Source organism: Eretmochelys imbricata, chromosome 3 (genome assembly GCF_965152235.1).
Source record: "Eretmochelys imbricata isolate rEreImb1 chromosome 3, rEreImb1.hap1, whole genome shotgun sequence".
Taxonomy (NCBI): Eukaryota; Metazoa; Chordata; order Testudines; family Cheloniidae; genus Eretmochelys; species Eretmochelys imbricata.
The window spans coordinates 161,426,479-161,445,830 of record NC_135574.1 but is presented as its reverse complement, the minus strand read 5'-3'; the positions used below and the strand labels follow the sequence as shown (position 1 = coordinate 161,445,830).

Here is a 19,352-nt window from a genome sequence, read left to right as displayed (position 1 = left end):
CTAGAGCACCGTGCAATTCTTGGAACCTGCCAAGCTGCATGTTCCCCTTGAAAATCCACAAGCATACTACTACTATATTTTGCACACATAAAAGAAAAACACAGGCAACAAATGAAGCCCTCTTTTACATAAGTGATACAGTAATTCAATGTCTCTCTCAGCTTTGGGACTAAACATACGCCTCAAAAATAAGTGGAAAGAAATACTGCTTTCCTGTCTATGTCTTTATGACTTAGCTGGTTTGAGGATTCTTCTACAATGACATATCCCTAATCTCTTGCTCAGGTCAATCTTCCACCTGTCAAAAACTATAAAATACATACTAGTGGATTCACGTAGGAAAGAAACATGCGACATACTGAAACAATACTATTTTACTTTTGAAATAGCCTGCTACACCACCTGTTCAGTGACTCCAGGATGTCTTGGAACCTCATAGGTTCTGCATTTAAGCTGCAGGACAGGATCTTCATTTAAGAGCTGTGCAAGAAGTAGGACTCCAGTCTAAGAAAGAAAGAATAATTAACATGAATATTTATTCACTAATTCACCTTTGCTTAGGAAAGGCTTGCAGTATGCTCTACAGAAATAAAAGTTTACAAGTTACAGCAATACATCATTACTTTGCAACTGAACTTTGAAAGAAGACTCACCTCTGTGTAGAAACGGACGTAGCCAGAGGTAAAACCTACCACGATGCAGGTCCAGTCAGGACGGCCTGTGGAGCTCCTGTCCCATAAAAAAACAAAACAAATTAAGGGGAAAAAACTAATTTTGCTCTCAAATATACACAAATTCCATTGACTTTAAAAGGATTAGCATGCATTTATCTGAAGGCAGAAGCTTGAATTGCTAAAAAGTCTATTCTTACCTCTTTTGGCTTGCCAGTGGAATGCACAATGCACTACTTACACATTCACTGGAAACAGAAAATAAAAATATGAAGCATTCATGCCAACCAGTTTAAAATTACATACCACAATAGTTCTATACGACCCATCAGATCTTGCCAGTCTTATTAATATATTTTAATAACTTAAATATATTTTTAAAAATGTATTAAGACTCAAAAATGATTACATAATGAGGTAAAATATTATGCAAAATACTAATACAACCATATTTGTAAAATTATACACAATTCATATTGTGAGTTAAAAGAGAGTTGCTGGGCCTTTTTATAAATCATGTATACTGTAATTTCTATTCAAAGATCCTGAAGAAAAAAATTCTAATTTCTGTTTTTTTTTCAAAATTATGTATTATTTATGCTATGTAGCAGTCCACAGGTAAGATTAACATACTATTGGTGCAGATAGAACAACAATGCATGTAAAAAACATATTAGAAATATAGACCACCACAGGAACAGAAACAGAAACTGTTTTAGAAGTTTGAAAATGAGTTCTATTTTATGCTAGACAAGAGTCATAGTAAAAAAAAAGGCAATAGGGTTGAAATTTGAAAGGAAAAAAGAGGCTATAAACTAATGCAGTAAATGCTTTCTGTACATCACTACTAAAAGGCAAAGACTAACAAGTCACTTTGCAGTCAAGGTAACAATGATGTACACTGCAGAAAAGGCAGACCAATCCATTAAGTGCAGAATGCAGGAAATCCATCTATGATTGCTCAAATAAGCTTGAACAACAAATAAGAAATCTGACGCTGTTTACTGAAAATTGAAGGCAAGGACATGTTATCTTTAGTTTTCAACTGACCACTAAAAATAGGTTAAGGATCATAAAGATTTTAGAGACAAATGAGAGCTAGGATCTGAACTGTCACAGTTGAGGAAGTTGCACAGAACTGTTTTAATATAGTTTTCATAGTAAGCAATCAACTAATCTGGATTTAGGATCCAGAAATTACATGATTATATCTAAAATGATTGTGAGTGCTATGACAAGGGTTCCGAATACGAATAAATGGATTTTTGAGAAAAGCAGATAGAGGATATACAAAACAGGTTTTGAAAAGTAATTTGACTATCGGACAAAAAGATGCAGAATAAAATAGCAAGCTGCTGTGCTCATATACCACATTTTCCATTTTAAAGAACAAATGAAATACTCTATAAAGAATAATAAGTAATAAGTAAAAAAAATGTTCAAGAGAAATATACAATTATAAAAACACATAGGATCTCTGCTGCTAAAGTTGATAGGGATTAAATGAAAAGTAAATATGGGAGAACCTTGCTAATTTTCACCTTGATCATCATAGGCCTGATCCATCTGACAAAGAGTCATTGGGTTTCACCTCGCTCCTTAGCGAAGATTTAACAGTACAGTGCTCTAGAGAGGCAAAGGCTTCACTTTGTTTGCAAAATTATTAGGGTACTTTTAGTAATATACTAAGTAGAATCAAATTATTAAAACTAAACTACAGTTGTCCAAAACAAAATAAGAAAGTACACTCTGATGCAGAACTCTGTTTTCATGATGTTTGTTCATTTAGTAACTTGCAAAAATTCCTTAGGCTGCAATGGGTCTCCCCAAAAAGTGTAATTAGAAAGCATTTACTGTATAAGAATAATGAGCACCACAAACAGAAGAGCGTTTTTCAAGATATGCACACACAATTTGGGCGGGAGAAAGCAGACAACAGTCAAGGTTTCCTTGAGACAAACAGAAATCAGAGACGGCAAGAAACACACACTTTGGTTACTCATTTTCCAATATATGGACACAGATTTTATTTCCACCATTAAATAAAGCTTTAAATTTATTATGGAAACATTTAATACAAGTGAAAAGGTTCTATGAAACAGATAGCGTATCAGCCCTAGGTGACATTTCCAATAACATTCAAAGTGTAAATTCCATCTGAAACAAGTTTCTGCAGGCATAACACATCAGCTCTATTCCCACAAGAACAGAAAGTGACTAAGGCTGGCAATTAAAAAAAGCTGAAGATATTCTAAATACAAGTTTGACACCAGTTTAAATGAATTAAATTTTATAAGATTAAGGAATTGAGTGAAACCACATATGTAAAAGCAAAGCTTAGTGAACAGAGAGGATTGCCAGTTGAGGAAAATATTGGGGGTGGGGGGTGAGGGGTGGGAAATCAGTCTTTAAGCACTATGTGTAGCTACAATAAGAGGGTTAGGTTACACTGCTATAGAATTTGGAGTCTCTCCTATTTGAAACACCTGCAAACCCTTAACTGGAGCAGTAAAGTTAGTGATCACACCTCATCTAAAGAAATATCTCCCTCAAGGGACTAACATACTGAAAGGGATTCTACTAATGTAAAAAGGAATAGCCTCTGTGAAACAGGCCATGTTATTTGAATAGTGGAAGGAAACAAAGAAAAGCCAGATGCATATTGTGATATTTATCAAAGATAACTCAGCTCAGATGCATGGTAGTAGCGAGTTTTTAAACAAGGTTCGTGGTTCCTACCCAAAATTTCACATGGTTTGATAAATCAACATCTCCAGCTCCCTGTTTAACCATCATACTGCACATACTGTTACTGTGACACACAGCTGCAGGTGTTGGAAAGAGCACTGAGGGGGAAAGAGCAACTCAAGAAGGTAAACCTAAGATGGTCTACTGAAATACCTTAACGATGTGATGAAAAGGGGCAACTGAAATATTTCTTGGCAGCAGAAGAGAACGCATTAAGAAATTCTGTATTCTCTCTGGCTACTTTGGTTAGGATGACTAATTGAAATCAAAGCCAAGATATAATTGGAAGTCAAATCCAAAAGCTAGGCTTGAAGTAAAATTTTCAAAACACACCAAAGTAACTTAGGAGCCCAAATCTCATTTTCAAAAGTAGCTTTGGCACTCAGGCCACTTACCATGGACCTTCAAGATCAGAAGTAGGAGGACAACAAATGCAACATGTCCACAGCATCTTGGGGGAAGAAGGGCTTTACATCATATGAGTGATGCTCTATGCCTGTGACTTGAAGTATTTAAGTATTGGTGTGATGGTATGAAAATGGGGAGGGGATCCTTACAGACTACTTCTGTCTGCAGCCCCAGCACATCAGAATAAAAAAGTTTCTCCCACACCCCGAAGAAAAATTCAGTTCTACTCAGTAGATGTTCAGTTTTATTTTCTTGCTAGGTTAAGGAATTACGACAGTTTTGTGACAGTCCAGATCTTTGAACAAATATTTTTATTATAATTATATGTACACCCAGTAATTTGCATATAATCACACCCTGGAATCTCACTCCCAAAAACAAGAAGTGGCTTTTGCATTTGGGCACTATTTTTAGCCACGTAACTTACTCCAGCCCAGAATTCTTAAAGTTGGAATGTATAAACAACCAATGGTGATTAAAATCATTTAGTCAGTTTCCTCTCTCCAAACTATTTGTAAAGCACATTTAAGATAAAAAGAGCAAAGAACTAATTAGTAATAGTGACATTTTAATCAGATAAATTAAGAATTCAATACCTACCCTTCTTCAACGTTCAGAGAGCCACTCCAACCAACAGCATATTGCATTTCCTCCTTCCCCTTGTCGCTGTATTTCCATTTTGCTGACATTAAAAAAGGCATTGTCCATAAAGAATAAGACGTTAAAAGGTAATTTGCAAAAACAACATAGTTCCATTCCTAATATTCCTCAATATAACACGTTTAGGTCAGTAACCAGTTTAAAAAAAACCTCTTACCATAGGAAGGGAGTATGTTCTACTGATCTGAGGAGGGGACTGGGAAACACAACTTATGGATTCTTTTCTCACTTCTACCACTTAGTGAGACCTTTTGCACATCATGTCACCCCTCTCCATGCTCCTCAGTTGACTAATTTATATTTTCTTAAATGAAAACATCAACCTATTTTATTGGAGCCATAAGGCTCACTTCAAACAGTGAACTCGTCAGATGAAAAGTGCAATGAAAGTACAAAACACTATTACCTGGTATGGTTATCCACAATGAAATGAAAACCCTAGAGTTTGAGTTAACACAGAGCAAAGTGGGCAAATCTAACTAGTTCTAAACATTTGATTTTCATAATTCCTTTAGTCACTTCATAGTAACACTGGAAATCACAACAGACTTAATTGTTTCTACAAATAGAAACATTTTCCAAACAGAGTTAGCCAAGAGTAAAAATCACAGCACTAGATACAATACAGTACATCATGTGCTATCTATATGCCACCTAAAAACTGACAAATTAGAACAAATGCCACCCAACAGTTCAGAGGCAGCAGCTATCTATCCACCAGGTGAGCCAAAGGATAACTTCCTTATGCATGAACCAGTAGGAGCTCTGTTAAACTTCAATTAGCTGGAAGGTGTTCTTACAGGCATCGTGCATTTCTGTCCTTCCATTAACTATGTGAAACTAGTAGCTAATCAATTTTTGACATGCATGATTCTGCGGGGAACAACAAATATGGGCTGATGACTTTAAGAAAATGCAATCATTCCAATTTTCAGAAATCTCAGTTTCTGCAGCATTTAGTTACAAGTTATTATCCCACCATACTGGCCATGACACATTCTGCTGCATGGATATAGTTTTTAAGTCAAAGTAAAAAGCCTATAAAAACACCACCAAGAGTTCAGGTCAGTTTAGCTAAAGCTTTTTCTCTGGGAAAAATTAAACAGAAGAAAACACAAAAATTAACACTAAACATAAACATAAAATTAATACAGCCCAGAGATTTTGTCCAGAAAGCATAATTAATTGTAACACCTGCAAGCAAAACTACAGGAGATAAGATAGTTATGGTGTATATATTATCAAATTATGCCTGTTAAAATGACTCAGACCTACAAAAAACAAAGGACCTGAGAGAAGGCTGAAACTTCAGATTTGCCATATCTGCTTGTGCCTAGTTAATACATCACATGTATTACACAAAATAGTCCACCATACTAAAATCCCTGAAAATAGGGATTTATGATAAGAACTGCAATTGTTCACTAATTTAAGTACTGGGCCATAAGTAAAAAATGTGCATTACATACTTACGCACTAAAAAAACAGCTTTCTGCTCACGAGCTATTACCATCAGATCATTTGCTGGTGATAAGGATAACACACAGTCTTGAAGCCAGTAACTTGTCTGTGTCTTGCAAGCAGATTCTTCTTCTTCTTCTTCTTCCTGTATGCACAGTTTTAGTTAGTGTAGGCAATGATTTTCAAAGGTGTTTGTTGGTTTGTTTGTTTTTAAAACCACACATATGCCTTACTTGCTCTCTCTCAAAACTAATCTAGTACTCAATGCCCAGATACCAGTTTAATTATGGTATAAACTTGCAGAACAGCACAAGTCAGGTTTATCTACTTTACAATAATTCTTTTAGCATATTAACAAAATAGCACATGAAGGAGAATTAGTTGGCTATTTGGATTCTCAAAGCCATGTCTCTCACCAAAGACAATTAAGGACCCTAACAGACATGGAATGAGAGTTAAAGTACTATCATGGACTAGAAACCAGGAGGGAGGAAGGGAGTGGGAGGGGAAGAGGGAGAGGGAGAGGGGGAGAGAGAGAGGATAAAGTGGTCAGTTTTCAACATGAAAGGAGTTGCCCCAAGGTAACGCCACTGTTTGGAAAATATATTTACTTACAAAGAACTAAATTCAGGTTATTGCACTCAACAATCCTGCTCTCCCTGTGCCTTTACAGATTATGGGGCTTCAGAAACCAAACTCAAATGTGAGAAACACCAAAAAGTGTCCCACACATGTACCCAAAAATGTTATCGTGGAAGAACAGCTCCCAAATCACAACCCTGCAAAAAGTAGGAAACGTAGTTACACGGTACTGCTTCACACAGCAATGGCAGTAAGAACTGGGAATTAGGCCTAGTCAAAAAAAATTTCCATCCAACCTGTTTTTAACAGAAAACTAGGTTTTCAACTAAAAGTTTTCCATAAAAAGTGTGTGTTTTCAGAGGAAAATTTTGTTTTGTTTTGTTTTATTGAAAAATAAAATGCCCGCAAAACAAATGTCTTTGGTTTCTGGACAACATTTTTCAGTTTTCAAATTTCTGGTGCAAATCAAAATTTTCTGTGAAAAATTGAGATTAAAATTGTTTTGTTTTTGTCAAAGTTATCGGGGGTGGGGGAGGGGGATTTTAGCTGTGCCCACACTCCCAATACAGTTTTAAAATGTTGACACCATGAAAAATAAAGAAAACAAGAATGGTATAGAGAAAGGGGAGCACACAGCAGCGCTGGCATGGGAAGAGAGAATGGGGGAATAGAAAGAGCCTGTTGCATCAGGGGAGAATGATGGCATACACAGAATCCCTAGCATGAGAGAGGGTAGGGGAGGGGTTGCAGGGAGCCCCTGAAACAGGTGGTGATGGGAGGATGGAATACAAAGAGTTGGGTGGGGGCAAACAAAGGAATACATGGAGCCTTGGGTATGTACATTGAGCTTGACCTGCAGAAGAAATTAAGCGTACGATCCTCCAGTTACAATGCTATCACTGATTACTATGAATTCCTTCTGCATCCTGCCTCACAGAAGCAAGACAGTTCAAATATACACTCTGCTCCACCCAGTCTCTACCTAAAACTGAGTTTTTGACCTAGGACTCCCGTGTAGACAAATATACTGTTCTACCAACTTAAGCTTAAAATCAGTTACTGTTTCTACATAATATTTTTGGAACTGCTGGGAAGGAAGTGGTTTAGAAGAACAAAGAGATGGAATGCAAATAGCAATATACAGATATGCAAAAAGCTACATACAAACTGCTCACCTGCCAAAAAATCAGTGTTAACAAGAGTGCGCACACTGTACCAGTACTCATTCGTATACTTTTGAGCAGTTGAAACATATGTTTTGAATGCATCGAGTTTTACATTTGTTTGAAAAGGTTCCCCAGCACCTCAAGTTAGCCAGCCCAGTCAAATTAAGACCAGTCTAGAATGAGATCTCATACTTTTCCCCAATTTTTGTAATATTAGTCTTTAGATGTTAAGACTTGTTCAATTTCTTTTAATCACACACACTCACTGTATTTACATCTACCTAGGATGTTCAGATCTCCCAGAATACATTTGTGTTTTTATTAATTTCTAATGTAACCAGTGGAAAACAGAATTATTTCAAAATTTTCAGAAAAAAAACCCAGATATCCTCAAATACAGACTCACGTGACCAGAAGATAGGTACTTTTGTTAAATGATTTAAATGACAACAAGAATGGAGATAATTTACAAAATCTCTGTATTGTATAAATGGCGAATAGGAATATAAGAAAAGTAATTTAATTCTACAGCCGTGAGTGCCACGCAACTTTTCACGCTAAATCCCTATGATTTCAACTTCAGTAGGAGTTTTTTGTCTCTCTTTATTCTTTGCCAGTCCAGCAGATGGTAGACTGCAGTAACTTACACATCCTACTGATGGCTAGCCTCTGCACCTAGCCAGTTGTAAAATGTCAATTATCTGACGCTTCCATGTATCAATGTCATTGCATATGTCCCCATATACTGTAATGGTGCTAGTAAATTCCTCTACAGTTTAGGGAGTAACAGTGGACAGGCTGACAAATATGAATGACTTCACTTCCTCTGTATACTTATACAAAATATGTACCTATCCATCAATTACCTGTTTGATCTGTATTGTATATGCACACCTGCAAGCCCTCTAACACTTATCTATACCGAGGAAGAATGTGGAACAAAAGGAATTGAAGATGAGAAAGAGGTTTCTCCCTTTGCTGCCCATCATCAACCTGATTATCCTTGTCCTTGATGAGACAAGAGAAACAGATTCATTGCTCCAGTAAGAAAGCAATTTCTAGAACTATAGAATAAGGCTCTGATCTTGCAACTTACATTGCAGACACATGCAGGGGTCCAGCTACAAAGAGTCATCAATTTCAATAAGGAGCCACCTGTAGTTAGTTGCAGAATTAGGGCCCAGTCTATCTATCCAGGTATTCTACTTTACACCCCCCACTAGACTGACTAAATAGTAGCAAGTTGCAGCCATTTTTCAAGCCCTTGCAAGACGGCCACAAAGCTTTTTAATACACCCAAGAAAGAACTTTGACTAATTCTTCCTCTTAGAACAAAGCACAGTTTGAATAACAAGGAAAGTTTATCATGTGTAAAATAAACCCTTTGTACAGAAAGCCAAAGATAATTAGTGTGGTTAAGGCTATTTTTAATCCCAAAGAACTTTTCAAATTCAAGCCCTGGACAACAGAAGAAGAGAATTCTAATTTTAGGGTTGGAAGTTGTTTCCTGTTTTCCCTCCCTCCCTCTTTAGAAACACACACACACACCCACCCACCCTTTGGAAAGTGTTTTTTTTAATCTTTCCCTCTTTTGCCCCTAGATAGTGCTGCTCCCTGGCAGCAGCTGCATGACACAGGGGTTTCTTTCACTGCAAATAAAAACCCACAGCACTGAGTCTCAGAGCCCAGGTCAACTGACTCATGCTCGTGGGGTTTGTGCTGTGGGGTGAAAAACAGCAGTATAGACATTCGTGCTTGGGTTGGAGCCCAGGCTTTGAAACCCAGTGGGTGGGGAGGGTCAACTGACCCAGGCTCTGAGACTCGGTGCTGTGGTTTTATTTTGCAGTGTAGATATATCCAAATATGAGATACTACCTGGAGGTTGGGGCCCAATAGCTACAGGTGTGATCTGCAACAGCTGAAGAGACAATCTGATACCTGATTACACCCTCACTCCCCCTGCTTTATGAGGAAAATCAAGACCCTGGCAAAGCTGGTGAGCCAATAAGAAGTTATGGGGGCAGAGGGATGAGCCCACAGAAGGAGAGTTAATGTTGGAGTAAGCAGCCCCCCATTTATCATGGAGGGCTAGGTAGGATTTGAGTGGAAGCTACCAGCAGAGCAATGAGGCCATGAGGGCAAGTTGGTGAGTGGAGAGAGGAAGAACATTTCAAGGAGGACAGCAGGGAGGAAGAGAATGGTAATGTACCCCATCAAGTCATCTCTGACCAGCTCTGCTCCTTTCCTCTCCCACTGCCCTCTGTTCATTTCCCCTTCCTAGGTTTCACTGGCATTTCATTGCCTACTCAGCAACATCCATCCCCTCCCAGCTCCAGAGTTCTTCTAGGAGCTGACCTACCCTGAAGTCTTTGTCTGCTCTGCTTCCCTCTAGATAACCCTCCGTAATAACTGAACTAGCTGATGAAGCTGCAGCCCCCAGGTGTGGATGCCTCCCATGCAGGAGTGAACCAAAAGTGGCAAATTATCTTCCATAAACCAACTATCAAACAAACCAAACAAAAGATACTCTCGTTGACTTACCTTACTCCTCTCGTTCCGGTGGAGTACCAGAGTTGACTGGAGAGCACTCTGCGGTTGATTTAGCTGGTCTTCACTAGACCTGCTAAATTGACACCTACTGCATCAATCGCAGAAGCGTCGATCTCTGGTAAGTGTAGACATGGCCCTAGTATCTCACCCTCTAAAATGGATTGTTCGTCTGTTCTCTCAAGGGAGGCAGAGAAAGGTTAACCTGGAACTTTCAGTCTACATACAGGTCTAGGGCAAAGAGACATCTGCAATTTTCCCCCAGAGCAGTGCAACAGAAGTACTTGTGGGCACACGAGAGCCAAATACCTAAGGGTGCATGTCACTATCACAGTGAGTAATGTATAATTAACTTAAAAACTCAGTTAAAGAAAATTATGGACAAATAGCGCCATTTACAGTGTCATTAGTCAAGTGCTATCTTGGCCACATGAAAACTACTCAACAAATTAAACCAACAGAAAAGATTCTTTGAGAGAAGACAAATCTTAGTGATAAAAGTGAATACATATAGACTTACAGGTTCTTGTGTTTCTGCTTCATCCCAGGCTCCCCAGCCATCATCTTCCCAGTTTGGTGATTTATCTACTTTAAACAAAAAGATAAAAAAATCATGAAACTACAGCATCGAGAAGGAAATAATTAATTATGAAGGACATTTTCCCCCTATGCATCACAGTTTATATCAGACCTATATCTGCTTGGTACAGCTAAGAATAAAGGCAATCAACACATGCATCCTGAAACATAAGATGCAGCATGCTGTATTTTTCATGAAAGTGATATTTATACTTATTTTTAACACTTCATAAGTATAATTTCTAAATACAAGATAAAGATGTGGTCTAGGCACAGGATTGGGAGCAGAGAACATCAGAATCTAAATCCCAGTTCAGACTCACTCCACCTATAATTCTGAGCAAGTAAATCAATCCCTCAATGGGGCCTCTTGCTGCTATGGCAATAAAAATAATAGACAAAGCAACTTCATTTTTTCTCAGCTTCCACATGTGCCATATGAGGAGCAACACCAACGTATTGTGAAGAGTAGTCTGCTAATTTCTGTAAAACAACCTGAAGCTGACAAAAATTACAAGTGGTAATATCTTTTATTGGACCAACTTCTGTTGGTGGAAAGGACAAGTTTTCAAACAACATAGAGCTCTTCCTCAGGTCTGGAGAAGGTAACCAGAGTGTCCCAGCTAAATATAAGGTGGGATAGATTGTGAAACGTAAAGAGCTCAGGCATGCTGTAGGAGACTACTTAGAATGAAGGGGGCAATTAAGGGTAGCAGGCAGTAAGGTGCATTATGAATTTTTGTTATGAGCCATAAAACCAGTGTCTCTCCTAAGTCCATGATTTTTAGGGTCCAGAAGAATTATGAATTTAAGTTCACAGGCTTCCTTAGAGGATGAGGACTGAGATCAAATATGGACAGAGAGCTTTGTGAAAAGTGTGTTTTTCTTTTATAATTTTTCTGTCTGAATTCATTTCAGAGCATAGTGATTGTCTGTTTTCATTCACATAGTTGTTATTGGGGCATTTGGTGAACTGGACAAGGTACATCACATGTTGGGATAGGTATGTGTAGGACTCATGGATCTTGAAAGGTGTGTTGTGGAGAACACAGATCGTCATACAATAGAGATATGTCTAGGTTTTGTATCTGTTATTCTGGTGCTGCTTTGGTGTCCTGGTCCGTGGGGAGCTTGCTTCCAATTATGAGTTTGGCAAGACTGGGGAGCTTTTTAAAGGCCAGAAGGGGGGGTTCAGGAAAGATTTATTTCAGGATTTGGTCGCCACCAAGTATGGGTTGTAATTGTTTGATGATACCCCCGTACGGGCTCCAGGGTGGGGTGATATGTGACCAATAGGCATGTGAGATCAGTGGGAGGGTTTTTCCTCCTCATATCCTGGGACCAACACTGCAGAAAACAATGGAAAATATCACATTTTGCCGTTTAAAATGGAGACTTCACAACATGAAGAAGGAACCCAGACTAAACAGCAACATCCACTGCCTACGCAGATGGAAGAAACAAACACCATCCCCAGAGGATTCACCATCTATAACCCTCTGACCACTCATACAACTCCAAATGTGCTGAAGGACCTGCAGAAGCTCCGCAGAAGGACCTCAGAAAAACTGAGAAACCATCTCTCCTGAACCTTACATACTCCAGAAGAGATCACCTCAAAACAAGAAATCACCACATGTTCCCACACACTGGAAGAAAAAAAAAACTCAGGAAATCTGGAGATCATGCAGGAAACTCGACACAACTATAAAAAACCTGATGACAGCAATCCAACACAAAAACAAAAAGTGAAACCAACTACAACAACTCCACAACCAACAGACCACCACCTCCTGGAGAAACTACAACACCAGGACCCATCACATGGACACACCAACATCATCCATTTATCAAGACTGTTCCTAATCTGAACTGACATATCTACTCTGCAAGGGATTGAACTTCTGCCCTACCACTGAACATACTAAGAGAGAGTATACGTGAGTATATATATTCTCCATACATGTGGAGAACTAGAAGAATTCTTCCTTTAATCAGCCTCAAGGAATTCTTTCACAACTACCATATCCCTACCAACAGTCGTCAAAAAAAGTCAACCTGCATCCCCAGAGTCACAAACGACCGTTGGGCAGATCGAAAACGCATTGGGCAGATCCCACGACAAAATTCTTTGGTCAGAAATGGAAAGAACATGCTTGCAACAAAACAGAATGGTGTGGCATCAACTTGTATTCGTGGAGGGACAGACAAGGACAAGCCAGACAAAGGTGATTATGGTATTTTCTGTCTTACTATCTAGCCCTTTCCCAATGATTCCTAATATTTTGCTACGGTTTTTTTGTTGGTTTTTTTTTTTTTTTTTGACTGCCCCTGCACATTGAGCGGATGTAGTGATTGTTTGGCAGGCTTCCTGCTTCTGATGTACTTAAAATATTTTTTGCTGTTAGTTTTTTAGTCTTTGACCAGTTGCTCTTCAAATTCTTTTTTGGCCAGCCTAATTATATTTTTATACTTGAATTGCCAGAGTTTATGCGCCTTTCTATTTTCCTCCGTAGGATTTAACTTACAATTTTTATAGGATGCTTTTTGCCTCTAACCGCTTCTTTTACTCTGTTTAGCCATGGTGGCACTTTTTTGATTCTCTAAGTTTTTTAATTTGGGGGTATACATTTAATTTGAGCCTCTATTATGCTGTTTTTAAGTATTTGCCATGCAACTTTCAGAAATTTCACTTTTGTGACTGTACCTTTTAATTTCCCTTTAACTAGCTCTCTCATTTTTGCATAGTTCGCCTTTCTGAAGTTAAATGCTACCTTGGTGGGCTTCTTTGGTGTGTCCCCTGTCACCCCCCAAGGATGTTAAATTGAATTATATTATGGTTGATGTTACTCAGGTGCTTTAACTATATTCACCTCTTGCACCAGATCTTGATTTAGTCCTATGTGGAACTCAGGAATTGCCTCTCCCTCTGTGGGTCCCAGGACTAGCTGCTCCAAGAAGCAGCCATTTATGGTGTCAAGAAACTTTATTTCTTCATCCCATCCTGAGGTGACATGTACCCAGTCAATATAGGGCTAGCTGAAATCCCTTATCAATTATTATTAGAAAATTTTCTATTTTTCTCTCTAATCTCCTGGTGCATTTCACAGTCACCATCACCATCCTGGTCAGTATATCCCTATTGCTATATTCTTATTATTCAAGCATGGGAATTCTATACATAGAGACTCTATGGTACAGTTTGATTCACTTAAGATTTTTTTTACTGTATTTGACTATGCTTTCTTTCACATATAGTGCCATTCCCCCACCAGTATGACCTACTGTGTCATTCATATATATTTTGTACCCTGGTAGAAAAAGGAAGATTAGAGAGGAGGATGAGGAAAGTTAATTTCTTGGTGTTAGTTTGGAGGAGGGGAGTTATAAAGGATGATTGGTAGCTTAAAGAAATTCAGAAAACGAACTGCCACCTACAGTTTTAGGGTTTTCTCATGGGAAAGTGTTTGGCAGGAGGCCATGTAGTAGTTAGAGCAGGGACCTGGAAGTTATGGCTCCTGAATTCAATCACAGACTCAGTTACTGACTCAGTGTGACCTTGGAAAGTCACTTACTCTACCTCAGTTTACCCATCTGGAAAATGGGGACATTAATACTTCTATCTCAGTGTGTTATAAGAGTTAATTAGTATTTATAAAGTTCTTTGTGACCCTGGACTGTATTGAAGTGTCAGTGAAATGCAAAAATTATTAGAAATAAAACCCATCCTTTCAGATTAACACATATGCAAACAAAAATTAGGGGCAATCTCTCATGTGACTGGTAAAGGAGGAATAAGACTACTTTCACCTTTAGATCACTAGTTCAAATATTGACAAGGTAAGCAGTAATCAGAAGTAATTACCAAAAGCTGTCCACTGGCCTAGGTGAGACCATGTCAATACAATTCTTAGTACACAGACATGCATATCACAAGGATCATCCTCAAATCAGTACCCACTGCTAATAATCTCAGCAAAGCAACTGAACTACTCACTCTCCCTAAGAGTTCTTCAGATCAGGAAAGAATAATATTGCAAGAGAGCAGCAAACTACATTGATGCTGTCTGTGCTGCTTCTGTTCTGGGGATAAAAAGATTTTCTTTCTCCAGGATCTTTTATCATTATCTTTCATTAACAAAAAGGCCATGTCTATACTGGCCCTAACACAAAGTTAAAGACTATGCCAAAACAGAGTTTAAATTTGGCTGTAGTCAAACAATGCTCTGAAACAGTTTGACTAGCCAGATTGGAAAGGGCAATGTTCTGCATCCAGTTGCTGTAGCTCTGTTTGGCCCCTTTCACACTGGCCTGTCAACCAAACCAGGTTAGAACCCACTATGGCAACAGCAAAACGAAAAGCATGCTCGCTTATGCAGTTTTTCAATTCTGGTATTAGGCTACAAATATTTTTAAAAGACAAAACTTGCCAACAGCTTTGCTGAAAAGGCATTTTACCAGGTTAGACCAGAACAAGCGTAAACTACAAAGCACACCCACACATGAACCACCTTTATTAGAATTCAAAAGGTCTCTACCATCTATAAAAGAAAGTGACTCAGCCAGCTTTAGTGAATCAGCACAATTCTGATTTTTCAGGCACTCTTTCATAAGTGACAGTTTTCCAACGGTCAGTTTCTCATCTTGGTTTGTAATCAAGTTTGAGAATTTTCCAGTATATGGATAAATTAAATTAATAAGAAAGAAGGAGTAAAATGTTTTCCATCTGACACTGTGACCACCATTTTGCCACAGGAAGAAAAGAGATTTAGGAAGGAAAAAACACTAACACATGAGATTTTAATTTCTAATTTTTGGAGCGATCTAAACAAAATGCAATTTATATTTGCATTTCATCAACTTAAAATTTTTAAGTTTTTTAAAAAAACCATTAAAATGCCACTGAACAGTCCTGGTGCTCTCTGGAGCAGGGATCCACACCTCTAACACACTGCAGAAAAGTCACCTCGTTGGGGCCAATGTGTTCCCTGCAGAATAGCCCCCAGAATCTTTATGTGGGAACTGGGCCGCTTTTGCATTAGTATGCAGAAGTGATCTACTGGGTGACCTATTATGGTACCTCCGGTTAATTTGTCAAGGCAGGGCCATGGGGTCCCTCATCTGTGACTAGGGATTAAGGAATATGCTACTACAGTTGCAAAGACTGCCTGCCCTCAAACATTAATGATTTGCTCAGGACTTGAAAAAAAAGGAGAGGTTACTCACCTTGCAGAGTAACTGGAGTTCTTAAAGATGTGTCCATAAGGGTGCTTCACTTCAGGTACACACGGGCCCCTGAGCCCTACACATCCTCATGTCCCACACCAATACATAGGGCCACACAAACATACCAGCCTCAGTTCCTTCTCTAACGCAAAGTCTCACAAAGGAATCTCCGAAGCATAGGGGAAGGAGGGTGGGTCGTGGAGCACCCACAGGGACACATATCTTGAACAACTCCAGTAACTGCACAAGGTGAGTAATCTCTCCTTCATGTGATGTCCCTAAGGATGCTCCATTTTAGGTGACTCCCAAGCAGTATCCCACAGCAAATAGGGAACTTTGGTACAGAGTCTAATACTAAATACAGAACTGCACTGCGGAGGGCGCAGGCTGAACAGACAGCTACCAAAAATCTCAAATCAAAGGCAGAGGGGGAACATATACACCTGAAGGGGAGCACCCATAGAGACATAACTCAAAGAAGACCCCACGCACCTGCTACTGTTATCATCATGTAACAGTTTCACAAACAAGTGTGGGATGGGGAAAACAATGCCAACAAATACTGCAGAATCTAAGCTTTAAATTTCTATTCCTTTTTATTGCAAAAACAAAACCTTGTATTGGTTCACATTCATGAAGTCTTCCCACACATGCATGCAGACCACTCTAGTGCTTTTGCTACTCACAGCTTTCCCAGCTGCAGCAGAGTGAAAGCTAACCAGTCTTGTCAGTTTTCACTGCTGCTGTACAAAACCCTGGCCTCATCTACAATGTCAATTTTAGGGAAGTCTCACATTTCTGCAGTACCCATGTAGCTTTATCAGAGCTAGCAATGGTGGAAACAAGGGTGTAAACTAGCTGCCAGCACTTTTAGTACCGTATCCCTCAGACCTACAGTATTATGAACGAAGTACACGGCAACCCTAGAACCAGATCAGTTCCACTCTTTTGCTGCTGCAGCTGCTTCAGAAAGCTGAGTTTTCCTGTTCAATGCCACTGTTTCCTCATCTTTCAGATCTGCTTCTGGCTAATAGATGTCCGGCAAAAGCTTCTCCCTCCCCCTCATTAATTTAACTGAGTGGCAGCAAGACAGACAATTTTTTCATCAAAATTAGTGTGTAGTCTGCTGCAGAACCAGTAAAAATAGCATTTCCTTCTGCTAGTCAGCAGCAACATGAACCATTTCATTTTCTAATTCAAAAGCATTAGATTTGTCACCACTACAATCTTCTACCCCTATTTTAAAGGTGTTTATAACTTGACAGGGAATATTTACTTTGGGATGCAATTTAGAATATAAGGATTCACCTTAAACATATATTTTAGAAGAACATTTGAAGAACCAATTACTACCTTGATAATTTTAGGTTTCAGAGTAGCAGCCGTGTTAGTCTGTATTCGCAAAAAGAAAAGGAGTACTTGTGGCACCTTAGAGACTAACCAATTTATTTGAGCATAAACTTTCGTGAGCTACAGCTCACTTCATCGAATTACCTTGATAATATTTTAGTGCAATGACGACATAATTTCTATGAGGTTAATACCTACTATCATGTTGATGGAGTTAGTTATATTTCAGAATGTGAACTATTTACTTAATATAAAATCAAACATAAGATCTACAGGAATAATTCCCATATTGGATAAATATGGTGTCTATTTGTATTTTATAAAGTTCAGAAAGAAAGGAGAGAAAAATACTAACGACAGATCTACTTTGTAGTAGACAAAAGAAATTTCCCATTAATCTAATCTTGCATTTTCTTTCAATTCCTGCCTACACTTGGCACTTTTTCTAGGACTCTGTGTTATTTCTCAGTCCTTACTGGGATTAAGAGTATTTTCCAAACAATATGAGCTGAAAGTTTAACACACACTTGATTTACACTTTCCTCCAAATCTATTAATAAAGATGCTAAAGAAAACCAGGCCTTACACGAATCCCTGTAGTATCTTAACTCCATACACTGTGGTTTGTCATTACCCTTTCAGCCTGTTTTCAACCCATGTGACGATGTTCATATCCAAGTAAGAGTCTGAGGTACTGTATCAAAGTTTTATTGAACTCAACCTCTATTATCTCTATGGCATTCCCTTTGTCCACAAATTACATAATTCAATTCCCACCACCCAAAAATACAGTTTTTTCTTTAAAATATAATTGCTGTTCAGTATTCATAGGTCATTAGTGTAGCCCTTTATTCTATTTAATGTTAATTATACTCCAGTGGGTTCAGCTCTGGCAGCTACAGTCTCTAGTTCAACAGAGCTATCTCTGTTTGTTCTGGACCTAGAGCCCATAGGAAAACATGAAACTTTAGGCAAATAAGTGAAACACACACAATTACAAAAGCATCTATCTTTAGTAGTTTTATTAAAGTTATCAACAAAGTTATAAATGTCACAGCATATACAATTCCTAAATCTAAGTACCATGTACAAATTAAACCTACTGACATCCTCCTAGATGGCGTTAAGAGTCTGTTGGCCCTCTCATAGATTGATCATCAATATGGGAGTGGCCCCTGCTGGAGTTTCCCATAGGAAGATCAATTTTCCTGCTCCAAGCAACCATTTTTAATAGTGATTCTGTCTATACCTACATTATGCGTAAGTACATGAAAGTGTCAACCCTCTCTTTCTTATTGGTCTGTGTCCCCTAGAAAAACAAGGGACCCCGAATTCTATAGGCTGTGTAGGTTCTCATTAACATTGATGTACCACCTTTATCTTCAAAAAGAAAAGGAGTACTTGTGGAACCTTAGAGACTAACAAATTTATTTGAGCTTAAGCCTTTGTGAGCTACAGCTCACTTCATCGGATGCATGTAGTTTTTCCACTGCATGCATCTGATGAAGTGGCTTATGCTCACATAAATTTGGTAGTCTCTAAGGTGCCACAAGTACTCCTTTTCTTTTTGCGGATACAGACAAACTCGGCTGCTACTCTGACACCTTTATCTTGTGGTTAAGGCACATGCTGGAGACATTATTTGTTGTTACAGCTTTTTATCATTTAAATTTAATTTTCGGAGCTACACTTTCGCACTATTACCAGTTGGTATCTCTTTTTCCAAAATCTTTTGGGTTATTTCTCGGTCACTGACTTACGCCATCATTTCTTGTCTCCAAGGCCTAAAATAGCTAAGCTAAAGTCTTGCAGGCCTCAGCCCACAGTTTCTTACATTTCAGCTTGTCTTACTCATGTCTACTACTTGGTTCCCCTAAATACTGATCAATCTTACACTTTTATAATTCTACAAATCAATTCTAATTAACATACAATTAATATATGGTATATTGAT

The 19,352-nt window shown here is 38.5% G+C and overlaps 1 protein-coding gene across 5 annotated transcripts in view; it reads right to left on the bottom strand.

Annotated features, from left to right (window-relative positions):
* Positions 1-19,352, bottom strand: part of RAB3GAP2 (RAB3 GTPase activating non-catalytic protein subunit 2) — a 70,972-nt gene that overhangs the window by 40,361 nt on the left and 11,259 nt on the right. For 2 of the 5 annotated variants that reach the window (XM_077813741.1, XM_077813743.1), the window contains 6 exons: positions 10,764-10,831; positions 5,961-6,093; positions 4,428-4,509; positions 872-919; positions 654-729; positions 403-504 (listed from right to left, as the gene is read on the bottom strand). In XM_077813741.1, the coding sequence (XP_077669867.1) occupies positions 403-504; positions 654-729; positions 872-919; positions 4,428-4,509; positions 5,961-6,093; positions 10,764-10,831 (509 nt within the window). Of the gene's footprint in view, positions 1-402; positions 505-653; positions 730-871; positions 920-4,427; positions 4,510-5,956; positions 6,094-10,763; positions 10,832-19,352 lie in introns of those variants that run through there. The other 3 variants (XM_077813742.1, XM_077813744.1, XM_077813745.1) reach the window with 2 other exon arrangements.